At 37.1% G+C, this 27,454-nt stretch overlaps 1 protein-coding gene across 1 annotated transcript in view; it reads right to left on the bottom strand.

The window, feature by feature from the left end:
* mdga1 (MAM domain containing glycosylphosphatidylinositol anchor 1) overlaps positions 1-27,454 on the bottom strand; it is a 203,208-nt gene that overhangs the window by 79,316 nt on the left and 96,438 nt on the right. Inside the window, exons 5-8 of the mRNA XM_084093329.1 lie at positions 19,433-19,629; positions 18,275-18,407; positions 3,042-3,311; positions 602-931 (exon numbers count right to left, since the gene is read on the bottom strand). Coding sequence (XP_083949455.1) covers positions 602-931; positions 3,042-3,311; positions 18,275-18,407; positions 19,433-19,629 — 930 coding nt within the window. The remainder of the gene's footprint in view (positions 1-601; positions 932-3,041; positions 3,312-18,274; positions 18,408-19,432; positions 19,630-27,454) is intronic.

The following is a 27,454-nucleotide window of genomic DNA, read 5'->3' as shown; positions in this document are numbered from 1 at the left end:
CAAAACAAAAACTCTTCTAGCACGTGTATTTACCTGTGCCTGTACCTTTACCAAAGTGACTGAAGGATTGCCGTAAAGCAGTATCTCTGGTCGTACGATGTGTATGACGTCATTGACATTTTGAAAGACTTTTTAAAGCAAATAAGTGACTCTAAAAAATCGAACACCCAGCAGTGTGTATTTTTTTTGCATCTCCTTTCGAATACAACATTCAAATTACTAGACAAAAAATTATATCCTGAGAAAAGTGGATTTTGAGGGGTATAGCTCCATAGACCTCCATTCATTCTGCACTCGTCCTGTGAGCGCCCTCATATGGAACCAGAGTGGAACTGCAACCAGTTCAGAAGCCGGAAGTTCCACTGAGTGGAAGTTCTCCCCTTATTAATCATTCTCTGACATAACTCATCAAACCATTTCATGGGGTCTTTCATGTTTGTAAGCAAAGAAAATCACCTTTTAACAAGCAAACAACATCATCAGCAACAAGCAGAAGGCACCAGATCAAAGGGCCATTTCACAGTACGAGCACAACAAGTGAGTTCCTAAAGCTCTGAGGTTGTAAAAGCCTGCATGTCTTTAGTATTACAATCACTCTCACCACTGCTCTGCGTGATGTTCACGTCTACTCGCAGTTCAGGAACGCTGCTCCCGGGGAAGTTGGCCACGCAGCTGTAGGTGGCCTGATCTCTGAACTTCATGTCCACGATTTCAAGGCTGCTGGTTCCAGGCGGCATGTCTGGGTCACTGCGCAGCACGATGAGACTGTCGGTGGGGATGATGAGAACTCCGTTCTTGTACCAGGTGTAGTTCACTTTGTCCTGAGGCTGGGCGTCAACGTGACAGGAAAGTTTGAGGTCTCGGCCCATCTGGATGCTCTCGCTGTCTTTGTTGGAGTCCGGCGTGATCTGGAACGTTAAGTTCTTCATGGCTAATGGAGAGAGCGGAAAAAGATGACGTGAACAAAGTGAAAGAAGCACCCAATCCTAGAAATATGAATCTGCATAGAGACTGAATGGAGTCTGTACACTGAAAAAAATTCTGTTAAATTTACGGTAAAAAACTGGCAGCTGTGGTTGCCAGAAATTTTATGATCACCTAGCAAAGACAATTTAGGAAAGTAGAAATAAGGGACAAAACATGATTTTTTATCGTAAAAAATACGGTAGTAAAGTTTTAGGTTATTTAGAATTAACTTAAATTTACAGTAAAAAAAACATGTTTTGTTATCTGATATAATGCTAATTTACCGATCTATTAAAGCACTAATATCTGTTTTGTACCATTGTAATACACTGACAACCACCAATCACAGTGGTCACATGATGAATCAAAGCCCATCACAAGCAGCTTTTCCACAATTTGAGAAAGATAATACTAACATATAGAAGCTGCACACACAAACACTAAACATCATCATGGTAACACACATGAAATTTTAAAAATGCAATAAACATTAATTTAACAACATTAAACGTAACATAAAACCCTAATGTTTATAACTCATTAGAAAAACTATGAATAAACATAGTTATTTCAACAAAAATACATTAAATGTGAAGTGTCAGGCAGGGAATTGTGGGAATGTCAATTTATCGTTTCTCAATGTAAATTATACAATGACTTGTTCTTTTTCACTTCCAAAACCTGTAAATTTAACGGTATTTTACGGTTAGATCTATCATAGTTATTCACTGTATACAGTACATAAAATTTCTGTTAACCAATTAACAGTTTTTCACTGTAGCATTTTTACAGTCTTTTACCGTTAAAATCACACAGTGATTTAAAATTGATTAATTTTAGAAGTTTAATCCTTTAAAATTTAGAATTAGAACAGACCCAATGTTTAAGAATATTAATACAGCCCTGCCTTCCAGTATCAGCTTTCCAGTATCATGTTAATGCGAACGCAGAGGTCTGCTTCACCACAAGTGCATGTAATCATGATAAAAAAGGCGCAATTTGCATGATAAAAATAATGACTCTGTCATAAACTACTTTTAAAGATGAAAATAATGAGCTCAGATGCAGTATCACAAACCCAGCCAAGCCCCGTCCAAGTCTTACTGCTGTAATTTGTTAGTACCGAAGCACAATTTATAACTATAACAGCTTAGCCGCGTGTTTATGCACTGACAGTATGAAAAACGGCCCTGCTGGTGGAGACAGAAACTTCAGTGCCATATGTTCATTTCAACAGACGGGTGCCTTACCTGGATGATTGGCTGAGCTCAAGCGTCTGCGGCACCTGCGTGTGTGTTTGACACAAAGCGAGCTCATTACCGTCAACAGAGACGGATCCAGCGTGCAACCCGTGCATTACGAAATAAGACCATTCTACTGCTAATTACCTCCATTCCTTTCAAATTAATTGGAGTAAATAAAAATGATTAAAGAGGCTAAGAATAGCTCTGAGCCTTGATGAACGGCAGGCGTTATGGCAGCCGTTCCTGAATCACCCTCACGGCTTGAGGAGTTTAACACAATCACACACTGCCAAGAGAGCTAATTACAGTTCAACCGCTAACTCACGCTCCCGCCACATAAACACGCGCTCCTACGCATACATATGAAGGAATCTAGCTCTGCGATTTTTCTGCTAAGCGTGAGACGGGAAGTCATAACTCGTTCAAATGCATGTCAATCAAGCGGTCTGAGGAATATGTAAACTTAAATTGAATCTGATAGCTTGAGATGTAACTAATATTTCAGCCATTAAAAGTGAAGCCATTACTGTGCCACCAGAAGCACAGAAATAAAGACCAGGGTTGTGTAAAGTTCAGAACTGAAGAATTGGAATGACAGAAATTAGAATTTACTGAATTGTATTTTAAAGAAATTCAGCTCAACAAGTGTTCTGCCATCCATATCCATCTATCTGTCCATCTATCTATCTGTCCATCTATCTATCCATCCATCAATCCATCCATCAATCCATCCATCCATCCATCCATCCATCCATCCATCCATCTACAGTATCTATCTTCTACATTCAAACTCAAATCGCAATGCCCATGTGTACAAACAAACACACTTACATCTCACAAGGAGGCTGACGGTTCTTCTTGCAGGGTTTCCCACATTGTTGAAGGCTGTGCAGTTGTAGATGCCGGCATCAGCGGGACTGACGGACCAGAGAGTGAGGGATCCACCTCGGATCACGGACCGCTGAGGGAGAGACCCAGGGTACCGAGACCATGTGACCGTAGGTGTAGGGAACCCAGCTGTTACCTCGCACGACAGCGTGACGTCTTGGCCTGGGTCCACCACATACGTCTCGTTCACAGACAGCTTGAGAGCAGGGGGTGCTGGGAATGAAAGACAACAAACAAAAGAATGCATCATTCAAAGCTGGTGGGTTTCCTATTTATGTCTAGATTAGTGAGTCTTGCATTAACAGAATAGAGCAGATCAAAATGAGTGCAGGTGGTCTTGCTTTAACATGTGAACATTCCAAAGCTAGAGTGTCTCGACATGTCAAGAAGATCAATACAACCATCGATAATAACATTTCATGAAAAATCATCTCTTCACTGCTTCTGAGTAAAGACCTAACAGCTATTCTTAGCATGACACATAACTCAAGTACCATGACAGAGTCTTTACAGTATCTCCTTCACTGATTCCCTGTTTCAAAGCCAAAGTGTCAGCTGATTTATCCTCAGCAACTGCTGAGCGTTTAAGAAAGGACTCTAGACATTTTCCTTAACTTTAACTCATCACCATATACTTATACATCATCCCATGATAATGTCACCCCAAAATGAAAAGAAAAAGATCTATATAAATATATACAGTGTAAAACATAATTTAATAAATATTTAAGTAATTTAATAAATAAGACTTTTTTTTTTATTGTGACATTTTTACCATGACAATTAAACAGTTGCAGAAAAAATGCAATTACTTTTTTAATAATTTAAATCAGAATGAAATAAACATAGTTAAAAAATACAAATAATTGTATTTATGTACTTTCATTTATAAACACTGCCACATCTAAATTTTCTTAAGAGATATTTTAAGAAAATATACATAGATGTCGTATTAAATGATTTTATCACATGACTGAACAAATTATCATTAAGCCAGAAATACGTTTCACAGTCAGAATCACACATTCAAAATGACATTGTGTCCTTGTGCCTATAATGGAGATGATTACTGCTGCGGTGATAATTATTAAAGTGCACATACTGTTCATCTAATACAACAGTCAAATACAAAAAAAATCTATTTTGTCTATGTTCATATATACTGTTAAGAAAAATGAGCTTATGAGCTGAAATACAAAGTTCTGGCATGAAACTCTATATGACACAGGCTAATAGGTCCTTAACTCAAATGCGTGCAAAAACATCATTCTCTATAGGGCACAGCTGATTGGTTCCTGCTGTATCAGTAGCCAATGAGTTTCCTGCTTAACCTTCAAATACAGGAAGCATTTGCCTTAGCAGTGTAGCATGCTTTCAGAAACCCTCCACCTTCCCCAGCTCCACCTGTATAGATCTGCTACGGGTAATTTATGTATGCTATACTGTACAGCAGCAGCATGTCTTACTTGCTCACAACATTGTCATATCCATTACCATGCCAAACACTCAGAGAGCTGTCTTGATAAAACTTAAGTTTCTCATTTTATGGTCTATGCAAAGAAATAATACATTTTATATACTATACACAGATGGCTGCAAAAAAAAAGCTCCCTATGTTTCTAACAGTGGCACAAAACCTCATCAATCCTCACGTAATCTGAATCTCTCAATCTGTTTTTTATGCATTATGTAGAATGGGAAATGACATCAGGACATGACGCAGGCCAGATTCAAACCTGCATACTCTGGCATCAACCTCTCTTATGCGTCACACAGCTCACCACAGTCTCTGAATGACATCACTCCCACCTGTGTTCATTATCTCTACAGTCTACAACTGTCATACTGTAGAACAAGACCAGACTGCTGTTAAGCATCATACATTCATTAGTTAAAAATAAATTACTCAAATTAGAAAGCAGAAAACCTGCCAATGTGCTTTTCATCTACTTAAATTAATTGTCATTGGCAACATTTGAGCTCCGAATAAACTTGTAAAACACCCCAGATATAATGCCAGAAATTCTCATCCAATGTCTGAGTGTAATTAAAACTGATCCAAAAAAGTTGAATAATATTTTATAAAAGAGCATCAGAAGTGATTAAAAAATGCCTTCATTGAGGGTTAAACATTTATCGTGAAATAGCTAAACTGTTCCAAAACAAAAAGACAACCCTGCAACACACTTTTACACTAAATAAAATAATCATCAGTATTTTTGGCTTGTCAACCAGTAAAAAAAAAAAAAGAATATCTAAGCATGCTTAAAATAAGATTTAGAAACCAAACTATGTAAACTATGAAGTTTTGTTATCAGAGAATATATCTTGAATTTATACGAATAATGTTTTTATTTCCAATTTGAAAAAAAAAAATGAAAAAAAAATATTTTTATATCCATTGTTTATATATTAATATCACAATTTTGCTTCTCAAGTAAATTGTTATAATAAATCATTTTTTTTTTTACAGAGTAGTCCAGATATTTGACGGAAGTATTATTGAGTATCTCCTCACACTGGAAAAAAAAAATGGTGTTGGATTTACTTTTGAAACCATTTTCACACAAAAAAATTCACAAATAATTACCAAGAAATGGCAAGTAACACATGGAATTTATCATGAAATTTTGAAAGACTGAAATTGGATTTTTCTTGTCAAACCTACTCCAATCATTTTTGTTATTTACTACATCGAAAAATAATTTTTACAGGGCAACTATTCTTTTATACAACCAGAGATTATTAAAATATACGAACCCTCTAGAGAAAAAGAGATATTAATGCAGTATGACTGAGACCTTGATTCAATCATCCAAGAGCGGTTTAAATTGTATGTTCCACAAGCACGAAAATCCAGGATAATCCCAAAATAGGAGATTGTTATAAAAGGGTGAATCTCACGTAGCCAGTTTAGAACATTTCTGGGTTGTGCTTCACCGCAAAATCAAAAGTATATCAAAAGTAATAAAGCATACATAGTTTAAGTTTAAATAACAAAAACAGTTTATACAAAAAAGTATTATGCACTTTAATTTAGGAAAGTAAGCAGACCTGACCAAAGGCTGGTCTGATCTCTTTATCTGATCTGCTAAAATCTCATGTCTCTATCGAGGCAATTGATCCTGATGGTCTCCAGATGCAGGCTTCTGTACTGCCAACAGCTCTACAAGCTCTCCGCCACATACAAGAATCTTATTTGTTCTACAAATAACAGAGAGATCACAGGGACTGAAACAAAGACGGAGAAAGAGAGAGTCTGAGGAGGAAAGAATTTATGGCTTCAATTTCCCAGAGCGGTGCGAAGGGGACGGTGCAGCATCAGTCCACTGTTGTCTCTTGATAATGGGACTGATGTGTTTTACTGAGTTTACGCTGCTTTTACAAACTGCAGCACTCCTGTGCTCGACAAACAAATCAGAGAGACAAATAGATAGAGGAAATTTCAGTTAAAAGAAATGAAGGGTCAGAAATTAACTTAGGATAAGACGATAGGAAGTGAGATAACCGTAGAACTGCAAGATGAGGATGAGACTTGTTTTGTTTCTAAAGTTTTGTGGAGAATGCACAAGCTCAGAGAAAAAACTATATCCAAGATGGCGGATAGTTAATCATAAATAAACATTTCATTCAATGCTGAAAAGCATTGCTTATGTATCTACAGTAATCAGCCAATCACATGGCAGCATCTCAACGCATTTAGGTATGTAGACATGGTCAAGACGATCTGCTGAAGTTCAAAATGAGCAACAGAATGAGTAACTCAAATATACACTCGTTACAACCGAGGTCTGCAGAAGAGCATCTCTGAACGCTCAACACATCAAACCTTGATACAGAAGCAGAAAACACACTTGTGCCACTCCTGTCAGATAAGACCAGGAAACTGAAGCTATATGCACATGGGCTCAACAAAACTGGACAATAGAAGATTGGAAAAAACATTACGTAGTCTCGAGATGGTAGGGTCAGAATTTGGCATTAACAACATGATGGAGCCACAAATGAATACATTTCTGTCCAAATATCACTTCTGTCACAAAATATGGAACCTTGAGACTCAGACCTTTCTCATAATATGTGTTTTGTCAGGATTAGAAAAGGTTTTGATCATAAAGTATGAAACATGACGACGCCCAAAAGGTGAGGAGCCCGATAAAAGAATTTAGAGTACAGTTTCTATGGTAACGCAACATCCAATTTCAAAACGGGTTTCACAGGATGAGTTCGTAAGCTTTCTAATGATTCCTAATTTATGATAACTACTAAAACATGTGATGTAAAAAAAAGGCGATAAAAAAATATATATTTTAGAGGATAATATTATTTTATAATTTTTTATTGACAAATACTCGATTATATGTTTTATTATGAACTTTTAGCATGAAAACCAAAGTTTCAGTTATTAAAAGTGTGTGCGCCGACTTCTACTTGATTTAGATTTAGATTTTTTCTTGTCATAAATTCATCTATTACTGTTTCTACATAATTTGTAACAAAAAAACAGTGGTTAAATATCTATTTAGGAGTCTTAGACCTTTCCAACGATATATAGTTTGTCATGATTAGATTAGGATTTAATTGTAATATAGTGAAGTAAACTTAGGCGTCCTGCTAGCGCTAGGTGACAGTTAAGAGCAACCAACCAGTTTGTTTTGGCTTTATGTGCTATTTAAGGGTGAATCTATCTGAAATATATCATACTTGCTTATTTATATGGCATTTTTATATACCCTATCACCTTCAGCCTGCGCAATCTGCCTGGGAAAGCCGATGCCTCTGCAATCCCACCTCATATCTGGACAGAACATGACCTGCTGAACTTTGAAATTGTAGCTTAAAAACATAATAGAAGAGTGGTAAACTCAGAAGAGATGTGCCTGGTAAGTCACATCTATTTTACACAGTGCTATCTGAACATTCATATTAAACTCAATGTTTTGTCAGTCAGCTTCTAAGAAAGTTTCTCCTTCAAAATAAAAGATTCTACTTCTTAAGTTTAATTGACTCTATTAATTACATTGGAATCAGATAAAGAATAACATTTCACACATCATCCTCCAGCTGCTTTTTGTTCTGATTATTGGTTTTTAAAGAAAGCAGCAGCGGGTGTCCAGCCTTAAACTACAATAATAGGTCGGCGTGTAAATAATTAATTGAAATAATAGCGCAGCAGTCTCAGTGAATGGCTGAAAGCACAGAAAGCAACTCAGAACAAAGCATAATATATTGTTGTACTCTGTGATATCTAGTTTCCTTCTACTTGGTGCTTCAATACAAACTCAGAGTATCTTTAGATTTGATGGTGCTAACCTAACAAACTTTCCTTGAACTTAACAATTCAGAAAACACAACTTTTCCACAGACAGAATGATCAAATAAATATGTGCTCTTTATTGGATTTGCCATCCAAAAGCAATAAGCACTGATTATTTCAAAGGCATAACTCAGAAAACAACCCAACGCCTGTGGCTTTCGTATATCGGTCACTGAGTTTATCCTCGAAAGATTCTATTAAAGGATTTAGGCGTAATAAACGCGGCCAGACCTTCTCTTCTCGGAAAGCATTCTCTGTCTCTTCTGAAGGGTGTCACTTTCAGGATTGTTCATTCACTTCAGTGTCACATCCGTCAATCACATGCATCAATCACTGATGGCTTCACCGCGGAAAAAAAGAGAAGTAACGCAACAGCACGGCAGATTAACGAGGCTATCGGAGCCGTGCTACCGTGGCAACAGATGAAAAGTAATTAGTACTCAGCAATGTTAGACACGACAATAACATAATTAAAGCAATTTATCCTGTCTTATTTAATGATGCCTGTCTCAATTAGTGCTGTTAAATAAATCATATCTGCATGTCAATGGGCATACCGATATCATTTCTTTTTGTCTGCAAGTTTGTCTTTTGATCAAAGTCAGATAAAATTATGATTTTGATTGTGTAAACATGCATATTTATCATTATATGTGTGGATTTGCCATTTAATTTCTCGTTGGCATTTATTTACTACAGAAGATAGATATGTAAGTAAATAGATCTTAATCTTAAATAAATAAAATAAAATTAAATTAAATAAAATTTAAAAAAAAATTAAAAAATAAATAAAATAAAATAAAATAAAATAAAATAAAATAAAATAAAATAAAATAAAATAAAATAAAATAAAATAAAATAAAATAAAATAAAATAAAATAAAATAAAATAAAATAAAATAAAATAACTATTTGTCCTATCTAGGGTCATAGAGATGCTGGGTCCTTGTCATAAATTTAAGTTGTTGTCGTGGATCTTTCTACTGACACCAAATAACATTGGGTTTTTGTCCTTTTCAGAGCTTTGCCGTCGTAGTCACTTGAAACTGTCATTGTATTCAGGATGGAAAAACATACATGCATAAAGTTTGGAACGACATGAGGGTGAGTAAATGATGACAGAATTTTCATTTTGGGTGAACTTTCCCTTTAACAGGCAAAGAGGCAAATATCCTCTCCCAAGGGGAAATGAGTGTGTACATCACACACACACACACACACACACACAGCCCATTCATCCTCATTACACCTGATGGTGTATTAGCGCTGTATATTGATGGTAAGGGACGGCAGGTGTGTGTAGCGAGACACAGACTGATCAATATCAGACGCATCTCCCCTCAGCCGCTCTCTGCTATGCATAAGGCACACTTTCAAAATCTGCTTTGCTATAGATAAGTCTCAGTTGTGTTCTTGCATATGCATATGGAAGAGATCCATGTCGTATAAAGGTCAGGTGTCAGTGTTTCTCACATTATTAGACCCACTGGTTACTTAAAGATAAAAACTTTATTCATGGGTGGGGAATAGAAAGTCATTGAGCAGAGCTGACCTCAAAAAACCCATTACCCACAAGAGCAGCACAGTTCCAACATCTCAAGAGCATTGCTATGTTCACACAGGATACTAACAACTTATTACATACTGGAAAGTATACACTGTACTGCCTCCTACAAAAAAAAACAAATATATATATATATGTGTATATATATATATATATATATTGCGCGTGAGTGGCATCCGTTTTTATATTGCAAATAAAATGTTTTTTTTTCTTTTCTTTTTTTCTTTTCCCAGTGCAATGAAATAATGAGTCAAAAAAATATTTCATTTGTCAAACTGAAAATTGTCATCTTTCTCTCTCACACAATGGACGGAAGAATGTGTCAGTGACCAGTGATGCAGTCAGTGTGTGTGTGTGTGTGTGTGTGTGTGTGTGTGTGTGTGTGTGTGTGTGTGTGTGTGTGTGTGTGTGTGTATGTCTGTGTGTCTGTGTGTGTGTGTCTGTGTGTGTAGGAGAGCGTGTCACCGGAGCAACAAGTATAGAGCGATTGGACATCCGCTGTCTCTATTGCCGTGGGGACCAGGCTTGTGCAATTAAGCCCAGCCAATTACTGGCAGCTAATGGCTCAAAGAGACAGAGACAGAGATACATTAACACAGCTAACCAATGCTTAACCAACCCTTTATTAGACACATCCTAACAGGGAGACAATGACCCCTAAAGCACTAGCACATGTTAAGCGATGCACATTAACCCACACCGCATTAATTAACATATTTCCGACGCCAGAAATCCACCCCCGTAATTTGAGCTACAAACAAACCATTTGCGTTCAAACCCTCTAGACATGAACAAAGACAGCCTACGGAGATTACAAAAGCACTTCAGAGAAAACACACTGTAAAGCAAACTTGCAAACGTGCCAGTCAGGGAACAGTGTGTGTACAAACTATAATTAACTGAGTGGAGGCATTTTGAATTAATGGACAAAACTGTCAATAAATAGTTTGGCAGACTGTAAAAAAATATGGAGGTAGTGTCCGTGACGTCAACCATAGGTTTCTGTAGAGCATTTTTGAAGCCCAAAGTGGGCGGAGCCAGTCGTCGCCATCTTGGCAGCGCATCACCGAGCGTCACTCCCTGATAACCGAAAATGGGCAAAGAGACGGGATTAGATGAGGTGACGTGACGGCTAACAGACAGGAGACAAATGGCTAGTAGAGCCAATCCACCTGTCACTCAAGTGGCCACGCCCGTAATTATGCCGAACTTTAAGGCTTAATATAATTTAAACGGATGATTATAAAAAGTTTCACCCCCCTCACAGTTGTCATGAAGGGCAAAATTAGCTATATAGACCAAAACCACTTTTTGTACCCGGCTATAAACATCCGCTGTAAAGTTGAGCATATTAACATGGGGGGTCGATGGGATTGACTCTCTTTTGGAGCCTCTAGTGGCCAGTCGATGAATTGCAGTTTAAGTCACTTCCTTGTTGGATTCAAGAGAGAAACAGGAAGACAAATTTTGCCAGTCATTCCCTCGAGATTATCCTATGGGGTTTTATATATGTATATTTTTTTCCAATATCGACCTAATGTAGCCCCGCCCCTTTTCAGCGCTGCACTCAATTTCTAACACAAAATTCTAAGCATGGCTGTGCGCTTGTTTCTCTGCCTATATGAGTAAAATAAGGTCTGTGGTAAACATAATTTGATATTTGGACATTTTGTTCAATTCTCTATTACTTTATTTATTTATTTATTTTATGTGTAGCATTTCATATAAACAAACCAAAAAACATGAAAACAGGTCGAATAAACTCCAATACAGCATTAGGATTACGATACAAAAATCAATCTACCTGACGCCACCTGTTCTGTCCGTGTGTGTCTGTGTGTGACCCACATGGGGTAAATCTAATCCTGGGCATCCATGGCATGAAGATAGCAGAGAAAGTAATCACTCCAGCCCTCGAACAATCACAGAGAACATAAACACACAACAACACAAGCACATACTGTCTGACTAGATGTGGATTTTTAACTACTTCAAGTCAAAAGCAAATCTATAACTCTCCATGTGGTGGACAGCACAGTCTCAGGCCATGTGTGTGTGCTGTGTCCAAATACAGAAGACAAGTACTTGTGTATGCTCAGTTGAATATTTGTTTGTTAGTATATTACTGAGATGTCTTAGGTGAATGTGTGAATTTTGCATAAGGATATTGTTTGGCATTGTGACGTAACTTACATGCACTGTAAAAAACAAAGTTTTTTTTAGGTACAATCCACTTGGATGTTTAAGGCATTTCAACTTAAATTACATTAAACTGACTTCAATAAAAAATGTATTTGAATCTTGTATAAGTTTTTCTTTGTTTTTCTTTTTTTTTATTGCTTAAAGGGGTCATGAACTGAGAATTAAAAATTTCCTTGATCTTTTGACAGTTAAGAGTTCGTTGTATAAAAATACTCTGAAAGTTTAAAAACTCAAACCTTCCTTGTTATGCCAAAAAAAAAAATTGAAACCAAGGCCAGAAAATGACAGGATCTCAAAAGTGGAGACTTGTGATGTCACAGGGCAGCGAAAGACCACCTTTGCAGAAGAATATCAACGCATACGTCTACATCACCACGTCTTTAGCCCCGCCCACTGGAGCGTTAGTGAATATTGACATGAGAACGAGAAAATATCGACACAGGATCAATACCATTACCTTCCAAACGATCCTAATGCTAGGAAAGTATTTATTTATTTATTTTTCAACAATGTGAACATCTCAGCAGTGCATTATTTGTTTGTAGGCTATTCGGTGCATTTCACTGTGGATTATTTGGTGAATCAGTTGCATTTTCGACACAGGCTTTGCAAACAAACTTTTACGATATGGATCTGCCAGCAACGCCACAAACAAGTAACCATGTTTATTCCAATGCCTGATCTGTGATCAGTGATTTCTGCTGTGAAATCAAGTTCAGACAGATAATCTTTCTCTCAAGATCATTCAATACTGTTTATGCATCAGTAAATCAAGCCAGTGACTAAAATATCAACTTCACATTGTTTCTCTTAGTAGGATGAAAATATTTTTATTTAAACTGTGATTAAATTATATACAGAAAGCGATCAAAGAACAATCCCTTTCCAATCGCCCAAGCTGTCAATCACACAGTGCGAGTTTATCTGGACACTTGCCAAAACTCGTTATGAAATCAATGACGCTGTTACACTGCACAACAAAGCTCTTATTGTATTTACATCGTGTTTGCATTGTTATTTGGTGAAAGCATTCGTGAGAGTGCAGAAATTGCGTTGCAATGTGATCACTTCATTCACGCGATCACCAGACTGTCTGTCATCTGCTCAATGCTCATCACTGCAACCTTTCATGTGATGGAATAGATCATTATGATCAATACTTTTCACGATTCCTTAATCTCGATAGCTGTTATAGTAAAAATGCAGTAAAAGTTTTAGAGAGAGTTCCACATGTAATATTAGCTATTTCATATGCAAACATGTCAGCCAATCACAGCAGTGGGCGTTTACACTGAAGTCTCACACAGACACGCCCCTTCAAACTGAGTGTTCAAATCAAAGGCTAAAATAATGCTTGGAAAAATGCATTTTATTTATACATTATGACCATTTTTTATGTCAAAATCATACTAACATTATAAGGAAACCCCAGGAAACATTATAAAATAATAAAATAATCCAGTTCATGACCCCTTTAACTTATTTTGATGAGTTAACGCAATATACAAACATATGTTGGCATAACTTATTGATCATATCATTTTAGAAATTATATGATCATTATGACAACATATGTTTTTACATTGCTTTAACTCATCAAAATAAGTTAAGCAATTTTCAATAAAAAAAAACGTTATACAAGATTCAAAAAATTTTTAGGTCAGTTTAATGTAATTTAAGTTGAAATGACTTAAACATCCATACTTAAAAATTTAAGGCAGCAACTTTTTTCACTGTGCATTCACTCATTTTGCGAAATAATAAAATGTTCAATATGTTTATATTACAATTACTAATAAAATGTTTAGTATATATAAAATAAATAAAGACATATATAATAAGAAATTAAAGAGAATATATATATTTCTATTTTATATATAAAATAGAACATTTTCTTTTCTTTTTTGGATAAAAGTACAGAGCTTTAATGTAAGGCCTCTCCTTATTCCTTCACTTCACTTTCTTTTCTTTTTTCTGTTCTTTTCTTTGACACACTCCTAAGGCGTTTAAACTGACAGGTCATCTAGTGTAGTGGAATTCAGCCAAGAGAAAAATATAAAAATGGTAAAAGAGCAAAAGAGAGAAAAACGTTCCACCAAGTTCACTCTTTTCTCTGAATAATGACAATATCTCTATCTCTCTCTTCTAGATCTTCAACAGCTCTCTCAATCCCAGCCATACAATTATCCAATTAAAGGCTTCTATAGAGCGTGAGCGTGATGGGATTGAGTTATTTTAGTTGTTTCCCCTTGAACGATCGCACAGATGGTCCCTGTATGTCTGTATGAACTATGAAATAAATAAACATATAATTAAACACAAAATACAGACGTTTTAACAAAAGTGTGTGCAGTTTTTTAATCTTTTCCTGATATGCATGCACATAGGGTTGAAAACCCAGGTTTTTACATTTCAGAAAGTTATCAAATTGATCACATTTCCTTTGATTTGAATGAATTTGGCATATGATACACTCTTTATACTAGAGGACCAAATACACACAGGCTCTGTTTGAGTTTCCTCAGATTTCTATTAAAGCAACAAGCCAGTTGAAGCTGTGGTTTGTAGTGGTTTTGCCACAGCTGAGGTGAGGCAAAGCATTAATGAATCATAACACAGAATCCCATTCTAGATTTGCAAACATTCAGTATGTATGATGACCGGATGACGGTACAGAATAATGACCGTCTATTTGCCAAAATATGGAATATACAACAGAGGACTGTATGTAGAATTCTGTATCCCACAATGCAACATGCTTGATTTGACTTTCTATTTCCAGTGTGTTGAAAGAAATGGAAGAAATATCAGCGGTTTTGAACATCACAATAAATAACATGCTGAATCTTTATACAACTAGTTTAAGAATGCTAAAACTAAACAATTACAGACTACAGTTGAAAAGTTTGGGATCTGTAATATTTTTTATTATTATTATTCCTGAAAGTTTCTTATGCGTACTCAATAATACAGTACATAACATAATATATTAATATATTTTAAAATGAAATTTATTCCAGCGATCAAAGCTGAATTTTCAGCATTACTCCAGTCTTCAGTGTCACATGATCCTTCAGAAATCATACATACTAATATACTGATTTGCTGCTCAAGAAACATTTCTGATCATTATCAATGTTAAAAACCGTTGTGCTGCTTAATAGTTTTTTGTAAACCGTGATATCATTTTTTTCTTTAAAAAAGTAAAAAAAAAAAAAAAACTGTATTTATTTGAAACAGAATATTTTTGTAACATTATAAATGTCCTTGCTGAATAAAAGTAATCAATTCTGCTAAAAAGAAAAATCGTGAAACTCCAAACTTTTGAACTGTATTGTATAAAAGCATAAAACTGTATAAAAATTATTTTAAAAGGTAATCAGCAATGATGGTTTAGATACAACTTCACACCCTAAATGGTAAAAAAAAAGGCTCTTAAAGATGCAGTGTAGTGGCCAGGAGCATCAGAGGTTAAAGGAGGTCTTTCTCTCTGAGTTGAGCTCTTGACCTTCACACAAGCGGACAGTGGCCAGCTAGGTTTGGTGTTACATGCACGATCGACCCGTAATTTAAAACAATCCTCGGCTCAGACGCAGTCTCCTTCACGCTACCCTCCAAAGAGACTAACTTCTCAAACTTCAGCGCAGCATCCTACACGTGTTTCTCCTGCTCTCTCCAATTTCATCTTGCCCCCCTTCCTGCTCGTCAGTTCAGACGAAAGAAAATGAAAATCAACAGAAAAACAAATCAGTGTTTTGTTCTTTCGGCAGCGAGCTGCGTGTTCGCGAGCCGCGCAATCCTGCCACGCGGAAAACAAATTCCAATTTGCAGCAGTGTGTTGTTTCTCCACAGGCCAGGACACCGATGGGGCGACGCAGTGTGTGTGTGTCTGTGTGTGTGCGTGCGTGTGTGTGTGTGAGGCACAGACTTCTGATATTGTCACTCCAGACTCACTCATCTCTATTGACTATTTCACAGCTGCCTTTCTAGTGGAGAGAGCAGAAAGAGGAGAATCACCAGTCATTCAAACTCATCACAAGAGAGAGAGAGAGAACGAGAAACGAGGGAAATAAAGACACACACTGAGAGGAGGGAACTTTTGGGCTACTTTTAGATTTTCTCGGCAAGCTTTGAACTCATTTCTCGAGCATGAATTCTTAATGCTGCTAATTTGAACACGAACAAACATGTTTTTTACATGACTAATTCATAAAGGGTTTCTCTGGGTATTGTAATCGCATTTTTTGTTGTTCTAGCAGAGATTCCTCTTTCATTTGCCAGTCACAGGCGTATTTTTGCTTCTGCGCTCAATTCGATTCATTATGGATTACACAAACAATTTTTGACGATGAAGAAAATGTTAGTTAACAAGGAAGGAGCTTTCATAAGCCTTCAGAGGGAAATATGATCTCCTGAAGTTACTAAGACCTTAAAGCATGCTTTCTTACACTACTGTTCACATTTCTTTTATGAAATTAATACTTTTAACCAAAAAGGATGCATTAAATTGGTCAAAGGTGACAAAAAAGGGACACAAAAAACTACTTCAAATAAATGTTGTTCTTTTCTTTCTATTGTAGTAGAATTCAAATGTATCACAGCTTACAAACATTGGTAATATTCGGAAATGTTTCTTGAGCACAAAATCAGCATATTAGAAGGATTTCTGAAGGATCATGTAAAAATTCAGCTTTGCCATCACAAGAATAAATTACATTTTAAAATATACACTAATTGTAAAAACATATATTTTAAATTGTAGTCAATTTCACAATATTCATGTTTTAATGCATATATTAGATCAAATAAATGCAGACCCTTTTGAACGTTATCTCAGTAAATATCAAGTACAATTATACACTAATATCTTTTCACTTATAAAAATGAATAGTTTTGTTTTACAATTAAAAATATTATTTACACTTTCAATGCTGATTTTTTTTTTTTTTTTTTTTTTCTCTAATCAGAATCAACTAACAACAAGTTCCAGTTGTGACACTATATACACTATATACTGTAGAGTGAAAACATGCCCCATTATTGGAGTATAATAATGTAAACCTATACAATAATTCAACCAAAATCAATATTCAGTATAGAAAGCCAAATAGTCTTCCCTTTATGTTTTTTTTATTATTATTATTATTATTATTTATTTATTTAGCCCAATATATTAAAATGTTTTATTTTGCATCTTTTCCAAATTTTAATTAAAAGAAAATGACAGGGAGAAGAGTGAGAAGGAGATCACGATATGTTGTGAACTCACATCCCATATGCAGAACCTGATTTCACCAAGTACATGTTCCTGGATTAACATTCCAATCAACCAATCAGATTTGAGGGACAAGTTTGCAGTTTATATCAAGTTTAGGCTTACAACCAGGGTTAGGTGCTATTCACCTATCATTTCCCTCTGATTTTAGGGATAACTTATGGGTAGGGTTAGGTTTAGGGGCAGGGATTGGGTTAGGACTAAATTTTCAGGCAGGAATGTTGTTCCTGTATCAACAAAATATGTTGACCCAGGAACACATCTAACTCGGCAAAATCAGGACGTGCTCCGCCATATGGGCACCAGAGCTCAATGTGTGCCAACCAGTGGCCACAGCTCTGACAAATCTATTCTAACAACAACAACAACAAAAAACATCCATCCCGTCAGGATTTCTCAGTACAGGACAGCACAATGATAGTGACGCCTGCTTCAAAACAAGAGAAAGACCTGAGACACAAACCAGTGCAGAGACCAGCATGATCAAAGACACGCGTGACTGTTCCTGTGTTGTTCAGAGCTGAGCGTCTCCACAGCGCTGACAGACAGTGAACGAGAGAACGCAGAACAGAAAGGGATAAAATGAGGGAAAAGTGAAGATGTAATCAAAAAAAGGTAGATTAAACCTGACAGGTCAACACACAACCAGGGAGAAAAGACAGTTTCTCCAACAGTTTCCCTGAATCTGCTAACAGCAAAAAAAAACTCCATTCTCACGTCATTTTATTCCTGTAGTAAAATGAGCAAAATAAAATGAAAGCAGGAGCACAAAACTCACCACAGCTGCAAATACGAGTGTGTGAGTGTTTGAGAACTCACTGGTGCTGTTGGTGAGGCGAAAGGTGACAGAGCTGTCTGGGATATCACACACGTTCCGTACGGACACCTGACACGTGTAATTGGCAAAGTCCTGTGGACGGAGGTTTTTCAGTTTCAGAACCTTCGTCTCACCCTGCAAACACACACAAACATTCACATGGTAGAGATGAATTTCTTCTGTTAGACAGAGCATGCATTTTAATATAACGAAAAGAAACAAAGTTTGTTGGTCATCCTCTGGAAATTTTACTGTTTCCCACCTGGGCCCTCACAGAGTTCAAATAATGAGTTACACAACACAAGTGTAAACAATGAAAAGCTAAAGGTTGCAATGCAAAGTGTCTGACTTTTACTTTAATGATGTAATTTCTTTAAATATAATGTTAGAAACTGTCCTGTTGAATAACAGGTAATTCATCTGGACACAAATGGGATACAAATGGTGCAGTTTCGTTTCCTGAGAATGACCCTTGTATTTCTATGCCATGCCAGAGGCTTTGTGTGCACGATGAAGAGAGGAAATTTAAATTCCTCTATTTCTTTTGACTGAGTCCATCAGGAGAATGAATAAACCTCATTATTAATAGCAAAGCCATCAATCTCCATCCATCCCACCTCACTCAAACGGCTCTTTAATAATAAGTGCTCAGATTATGAATTCATCACTGATTTATTGAGTACGTTTCTCTGTGATTGAGAAGGTCTCCTATGGTTATCCGCTGTTCAAATGAGTATTAACTCTAATTAAACTATTTTGTTTTAGGTAATATAAGACCTATAAAGAAATCTCACATATTGTCCAGCTGTATGTGGGAATTGTTGGGATTTATTTATTTTGAGGACAGATTTGTTTCCAAACCTTTTGGAACAATCAATGATGTCCTTAATAAAAAAATAAAAGTAAATGAAAAAATACAAATAAAATAAACAATTAAAGGTTTTTATTAAAAAGTTCTTGTATTGGTAGGAAGTGCCCACAGTCCCCAAAATGAAAAATGGCGTAGGCCTAATAAAACTACTAAATAAAGTCTTAATGAAAATGTAAAGACTCAAAAATGCTTCTTTACGGTTGGGTGCAGGGTTCTCGCCAAGAAAATAGAATTAGCTCACTATAAAAACAATAGAAGTCATGATAGAAAACTAACGTGTGTGTTGTACCTGTGTGTACAGAGGCTCGTAGATGTCGACGCCGTTGTCTTTGCTCTGTTCGATTGCTTTATTTCCCCGTTTCCAGATAAAGCGAGCGGGAGGGTTGGAGTTTACTGTACAGCGTAAAAACACTGTTTTCTCCTGATAGTAGTTCCCTCGTACATCACCCACCGTCTGGTGCACCGTGAGCACAGGCTTATCCAGATCTGAAACACAGAAAGACAATTCACTTACATTGGGAAAACGTAATTTCTTTAATGGAGTAATCTGAAAGACAAATGCACCCTGAACCTGTAATTATCAATGTCTTGATCTTGTGGTCTCAGACAAGACCACTATTTCCACTGTACTGAAGGTGGCAATTACCTCAACCACAGGTCAGTACACTTCACCATTACAGAGATTTCATCAGAGTTTCAATGGATCTCAATGGCTGGATAGCCATTTTACAAAGAGTCTCATTGTTTGACTGAATGATGCAATAAATGTTCTTCTTTAATGAACTTCATTAAAATGGTTTTTGGATTGGTCTGGCTGGGTCTTATAAGAAAGACTGTGGCTTCAGAAGACTTGTTATGTACAGCATGCATGGCAGTTACTTTTAATGCTTTTTTTAGCCCCTTTTGGACTTTGATAATAAATATCACCATTTATTTTCATTCAGAAACTCTAGCATCTCATTGTGTTTCACAGAAAAAAATTACTAAATGATAACAAAATGTTAATTTCTGGATGAACGATCCTATGAATGAACACATACCTGTAGGCTACTTAAATATGCCCAAACCAGACAGACACACACACAAACAGAGAGAGAGACACAGACACACACACAAAAATCAATGGTTCCGCTCATTGGTATATTGGGTTGGGGTCAGCGTGTCATTCGTGATTTTCTCCTCTGGCCTGTGGTCATCAGATTAGCTCCAGACCGTCTAATAGAATTGAGTGATAATTCGGCATGGTCATTGTGATGCGGGTTAGTGCGCTCACCGGATTAATCTCCGTGGAATTCCCTACGGATCAGCACGTTTCCCAGTCATTCTCTCTCTCTGACAGATGTGATGTTTTCATTTGGGACTTCTTATTGCCATTGAATTTACTCAGGCGTTTACTCAGCTTAGATTTCTTTCAGAAGCTACAATAAAAACCATTCATGTGTGCTCAGAACTGTGTGTAAGCAAGTCTGTTAGACAGATCACGTTTATTCAGGGGGAATCACTGAGCAGGGAGAGGTCAGAGGTCAGACTGTTACACAGTCACATTGATTTAACCTTCCCCTCTCTTTCCTCCGTATTGTTGTGTGTGTGTGTGTGTGTGTGTGTGTGTGTGTGTGTGTGTGTGTGTGTGTGTGTGTGTGTGTGTGTGTGTGTGTGTGTGTGTGTGTGTGTGTGTGTGTGTGTGTGTTACATAGATCTATGGAAGAAGATTGTGCATGTATATTTCTCAAAGCTCTGCTTTATATCTAGTATGTAAAACTACTGTTCAAATGTCTGGGATCAGTAAGTAGTGTTGTTTGTTTGTTTGTTTGTTTGTTTGTTTGTTTGTTTTAGAAATTAATACATTTATTGCATTCATCTGATCAAATTTGATCAATTGAACTTGAATGAAATAGTATATATTACAGTTTCCACAAAAATTTGTTTTTAACACTTTTACATTTTTCCTCAGCAGCAAATCAGCATATTAGAATGATTTCTGAAGGATCATGTGACACTGAAGACTGGAGTAATGATGCTGAAAATTCAGCTTTGACATCACAGGAACTAATTTTTATTTATTTATTTTTTTAAAGATATACATATTCAAATAGAAAGTAGTTATAATAATAATAATAATAATAATAATTCACAAGATTTCTGTTTTAATGTATTTGTGATCATTTGAGCCACACATTTGAGCTATTTCAAATACAAATACATTGAGATACATACAGAAAATCACCAAAAGGCTGATACCCTACAGCCCAAACTCTAACCCTCCAACACCAACACACACCCTTCTGTATTCAGAAGAGCACAAACAGAGGCAGGCGTTGCGTTTGATCCCACCAGCATCTCGTGAATTATTTAGCGCTCTTCATATTGCCTGAAATGAAGCATCACATGAGTTTGAGCAGCATTTGGATATAATGAGCACATATGAATGGCACAGAATACACTGCAAGCCTTCAGAGATCTTTTTTTTACTGGTTTCCCACTCATTTTTCCTGTTTAGATCACTTACAAATCAGTGTCAACATGTGCTGTTCTCACACACACGCCACCAGTGTCTACATGGACAGAGTCCGCTAGGAATCATGTGTAAGTGAGTAATGCATGCTTTTGCATAGTAAAATTACTGCTAGGATTGCAGAATTATTTGCATAATGTGTGAGAGTACAGTACAAAACCTGTGATCTTATAAACATGAGCTTTCTCTCCACCTGGTTGGACTGAGGGCACGGACCCACAATGCACCTGTTCTCTACCCACAGGAACATCTCTGTATCTCCTTCATAAATTAATCATTAATATGTGTGAGAGGACAGATATATGTGAACGACTTTGTGTCAATAATGCAAGCGTTAAATGTGCAAAATATTCAGAATTCACAAATAAAGACAATCTAGATCATTTGATTTGTTTAACATCTTCAGCCAACAAACAATCCACTATTGCATAGTCCCCATCCTATTTAGTAGTCATGAAATAGCACATGAATTTTTTTGAAAGTATTTGAGCAGATGCCAATGAGACCAGGTAGATACCTCAGAATAAAACATATTCGGATTTCTTGGATATCATATTAACCAGAACGTTGTGTGGCTGATGTAAGTTTAAGTGATGTAAATTATATAGTAAAGCCCGAGGCAGCCGACTTTCTGATTTCCTCTGTCAATATTACTTGATCTACCGTATCTAACAGCTGATATCCACAGGGGTTACTCCAGAGGTCGCAAAGGTGAGGGTCAAAGGTCAATGCTCTCTTCACTTAACTTGTTGTACAATTTAATGGGTGAATCCTGTCAAGAACAGGTCATATTTCACCCCTTAAAAAGGAAAGAAATACGACATTATATTTTTCTGAAGAAAACGAATGCTATTTCAGGACCATTAATATTGTGACATAATATTAATGACATTCACAGTAATGAGAACTTTTTTGCATTACAGTAATGGGGGTTAATTGTACTTAATTGGCATTTTAGAAACAGATATTATGTTTTAAAAAAATTATATAAAAGCAGAAAAAATAAAGCAGCTCTTACAATGAAGGTGGAAGTCATAATGAAATTCGTAAAGTCATAATGAAATGGAAGTTGCGGAATATATACTTTTTTTTTTCATATAATGATGTACATCCGAGTGAGTGCATTATCAGAAAAGAAAAAAAATGTAGGATGGGAACTTGGTTCTATCCACTGGTTTCTGACTGAATGGAGGTAAATCTGAATGTGAGCTTGCAGTCAAATGTAAGAAGGGGGCGGGGTTTAAACAGACTAAATGATTGGAGAAGTCCTGCATACATTACCAGAGAACATTTTGATTAATAATTACAAGGTAAAAAGTGAAAGAAAGAAAAAAATATAGCTGCGAGCAGCGATTACGGGCCCAAGCCGGTGGCACCGCAACCACGATGCCATTAGTTACCTAAAGGCACCGGGGTGGCGGTGCCGCCGGCTTTGGCCCTTCATCGCTGCTCGCAGCTATATTTATATATATATATATATATATATATATATATATATCTTTAATGTATTTTTATAATGTTGAAAAAGTTTGGTGTGAATAAAATAAACCACTTAGGAGGAGTAACTAAAAACTCAGAGTCTGACATATCCAAAAAATCCACATTCAACCCAAAATATCTGACTTCCTGTTGCTCGGAGCTAATGACTGTAAATTAGAAAGTTGTCCGGCTCGATGAGACCAATATGCGTACTGATTTTTGTAACTGTGGGTAAAAGTAACCCCCCCACTTTTGTCAAAAGCATTTTGAAAGTGACACACTTCCTGCTACCAGTTGGTGGCGCAATAACTTTGACTCACAATAGTTACATCCATCTGACCGGCCTCTTACCACAAACACACTGCTGAAGTTTCATCAAGATCAGTTAACGTATGCAGAAGTTATATTACTTCGTGTTTCTCTTTTCTCGCCATAAATTTGTTTCCTCGGCACGGCCAAACCGTTCGAGATATCAAAAATCCATCCGGAATTTATCATCCTCAATGTCTTGACTTCATGCTGACCGAGTTTGGAGGCGAGTGGATGAATTCTCTAGGAGGAGTACATCAAATTCCACAGCATGCGTTTTTCAAACAACCCATAATAGCCGACTTCCTGTTGGGCGGAGCTAATAACTTAGAGTGCGGAAGTTGTTCGGCCCGATGAGATCTATATGTGTACCGAGTTTCATATTAATTCATGCAAGCGTGTTTGATATATGGACCAAGTTTTTAGACCGTGTCCAAGGGGGCGCTGTTGAGCCCCCCTGCCACGCCCGGGTACCAGCTTCAGCCCGGCCCTGATGACCGTGTTTTCTGACCTGTGTGGAACGTTTCAAGAGTTTTTGAGCACGTTAAGGGCCCCAAAAGCCCCTGAAACCTTGAAGAACAAAGATTAAATGGAATAGACAAATCCCCCCCCCCCCCCCCCCCACACACACACACACACACACACACAGACACACAGAGAGAGAGAGAGAAAATTCTCCAGAAAATCCACATTCAAACCAAAATATCTGACTTCCTGTGGGTCTGAGGTAATGACTGTAAATTAGAAAGGTGTCCTGCTTGATGAGAACAATACACCTACCAAGTTTTGTGATTCTAGGAAAAACTAAGCCCCCATTTTTGACTAAAGGTGGCGCTACTGAGCCATTCCACCACGCCCATTTCTGAAACTTTGCACATGTCTACTGTATAATAAATGTGATGTGTCTGTCGAGTTTCATGCATTTTCAAGCATGTGAAGAGTCTCAAAAGCATCCGAAAAGAATATTAAAGTTTGATGCGTTGCCACGGCAACAGTATCTAAGATATCAATAATCCTTTCACAGGTCTACATCTGCCGTGTGTCTACATTATACACATAAAGTTTTAAGCAAATCGGGTAAAAATAAGAAAGTGATTTCAAAGCATTTTGAAAGTGACACACTTCCTGTTGCCAGTTGGTGGCGCTATAACTTTGACTCACAAAGGTCACATCCATGTGATCGGCCTCTTACAACGAACACACTGCTGAAGTTTCAGCAAGATCAGATAATGTATGCAGAAGTTATAACACACTTCCTGTGTCCCATTATTCGCCATAAATTCGTTTCCTCGCCACGGCCAAACCGTTCGAGATATCAAAAATCTGTTCGCAAGAATTCATCCTCAATGTCTTGACTTCATTCACACCGAGTTTGGCGGCGATCGGATGAATTCCCTAGGAGGAGTATTTCACATTCCATTGTATGCGTTTTCCAAACAACGTATAATAACCGACTTCCTGTTGGGCTTTTGTAAAACTTAGAGCACAAAAGTTGTGCGGCCCGATGAGATCTATATGTGTACTGAGTTTCATATTATTACATGCAAGCGTGTTTGATATATGGACCAAGATTTCGGACCCCATTCCAGGGGGCGCTGTTGAGCCCCCCTGCCACGCCCGGGTACCAGCTTCAGTCCGGCCCTGATGGCCGCGGGTTCTGACCTGTGTGCAAAGTTTCAAGAGTTTTTGAGCATGTTAAGGGCCCCAAAAGTGGCAAAAAAAAAAAATAAATAATGAAGAAAGAGAAGAAAAAAAAAAAAAAAAAAATAATAATAATAATCCTTACGAAAACAATAGGGCCTCCGCCCTTTCAGGGCTTGGGCCATAATGAAACAAATGCACAGATAAAGTGTTCACAATAAGATCATTATCATGCATTTAGAAAATATATAGGGTGTATTTTCACTTCATGTCAACTATTTTCAGACTTTTTGTTCTGACTTGAAATTTTAATATTAAAGATCTTGGCAAGTGAGAAATTTCAGTTTGTGCATTAGTGGAGTCTGTTTGCTCTCTGATTAATCTCATTGGTTTTTAGGAGAAATGACGATATTAAAGAGATCTCATTTGAGATTTTTCTTTTACGACTACAGAAGGATCCAATTAAATTGTGCAGAGATCAGCGGTTGCGGGCGATTTTAATAAACACCTTCTGAATGGGAAAGCAGATCAGGGACGGACTCTCAGTACTGATCCCAAACCTCCAGACTCTTAACACACCTGCAGCCTCCTCTTCCTCATATCAGCTAATTACACTCGGCCCTTCCTCGCCCCTGCCCCGCAGCAGGAAATGAGATATTTAGTCAACCCCACTGGCTCAGCACCAAGAACCTTCCGAGTGCTTTGAACTAGGGTGCAGTTTTAATTAAAAACCCCAGGCAAAGCTCTGAGAGCAGAACTCCGCTGGGTGAGGGGGTCACTAACCATCCGAGCACTTCCCGGGTCGCCACCTCCTAACGGGATCAGAATTCCAGAGGAGAGACACAGAGGGATGCCGCACTCTCTAGATATACAAAAAGAGACTTTCTATAATTGCCCGTGTTCTGACTGTTCTGATAATTGCCCTAGATTTTCTTGGGACGATGACACACATAAATACAAACTACACACGCACACACTCATAGCTGATGGATACAGATGGTGTTGTACAGAGATGCTGTTTTTTAATTGGCCTCCCAGAGTAATGGCTGCTGTTAGAAGGTTGTTTTTTTGTTTTTTTTGCTTTGGCAAGATTTTAGCAACCATGCCATTTGTCTTACCAAACGAGCTATTGACCTGTCTGGGAATATTTAGGCACCCAATAACATATCGCACACCATATCCACAAATCCAGCTCTTATTAATTACCATCAGCAGCAAGGGCCAATGACACCGGATGTCACTGTACGTAAAGCATGCAAACTACATTCCATTACAGCCAGAAACATCCAGAACAGCAGCAGTATAAAATGTTAGCTCATTAAATAAGTCTGAGAGTAGGATTGGACATTTCGCTTGTGGTTTGGGATCCAAACTTTCTGACTTACCATAAAGTTTCCTAAGGTACAGTAAGCATCAATATTACTCTTGCTCATACTCAGAGTTAGAGATTTGAACAAATCCATAACACTCATAAAAAACTCCAATATATACTTTATAGAACCCAAGTTCTTGGCTAAATTTTGAAGAATATTTAATGCCAAAATATATATATATATATATTTAAGCTTACAGACAAGCACTCTTTAAGACTTTTAAATCACTTTTTAGAGTTAATATCTTTAATTCTATTTATTTAGGTTACAAAATAACCACTCACAAATTTCTGTGAAAGTATCTGCCACAAATACTTTGTCACTCAGTCTATATTTTTGGTGACTTAATGGAGTCCTGGAAATGAAAAGAAAACTAGAAACATCTACACTGTAAAAAAAGTTTTTTTTCCGAACTTTTAAATAAAGATTATTGGAATACGTTTTACAAGAAAATACTATTTCAGTCCTTCTTCAAAATTCCATGTTTAATTCAAATGTGTCACTTAGAGCCTACAGAGTGACCTGTACAAAAATAAAAAATTTACAGACTTTCGCATGCACACGTGTTAAAATTTCTATGAGTGTATCTATAGTATAACCTATTTCCTTTGTGTATCACTGCCATTTGAAGAAAACAAGAGAATGGATGAGCATGAATTAACAGAGATCTTTTTGCTCAATGCGAAATGGGCTGATGGCGCAATACGGCCGTGTACATTAGCCTATTCGCCAAGTTCAATGGTACATAAAAAAGATGGGTACAGTAAAAAGTGCTCAAAATTTGGCTTTCGTTAGGCCAGTACATCATATTTCAAGGCCCTATGTCCGCTTTAACAAATTTAACTCTGTGGCGGCCGAGAAACCACGCCGAAATGGGCTGATGGTGCAATACGGCTGTGTGCATCGTCCTTTATGCTAAGTTCAATTTTGTATAGTAAAAGTGCTCAAAATTTAAATTTCGTTGGAGCAGTTCGTCTAGTACGAGGCTAAATTCAGC

Source organism: Abramis brama, assembly GCF_963993115.1.
Source record: "Abramis brama genome assembly, chromosome: 19".
NCBI classification, from domain to species: Eukaryota; Metazoa; Chordata; class Actinopteri; order Cypriniformes; family Leuciscidae; genus Abramis; species Abramis brama.
This window is presented reverse-complemented; position numbering and strand designations above follow the sequence as displayed.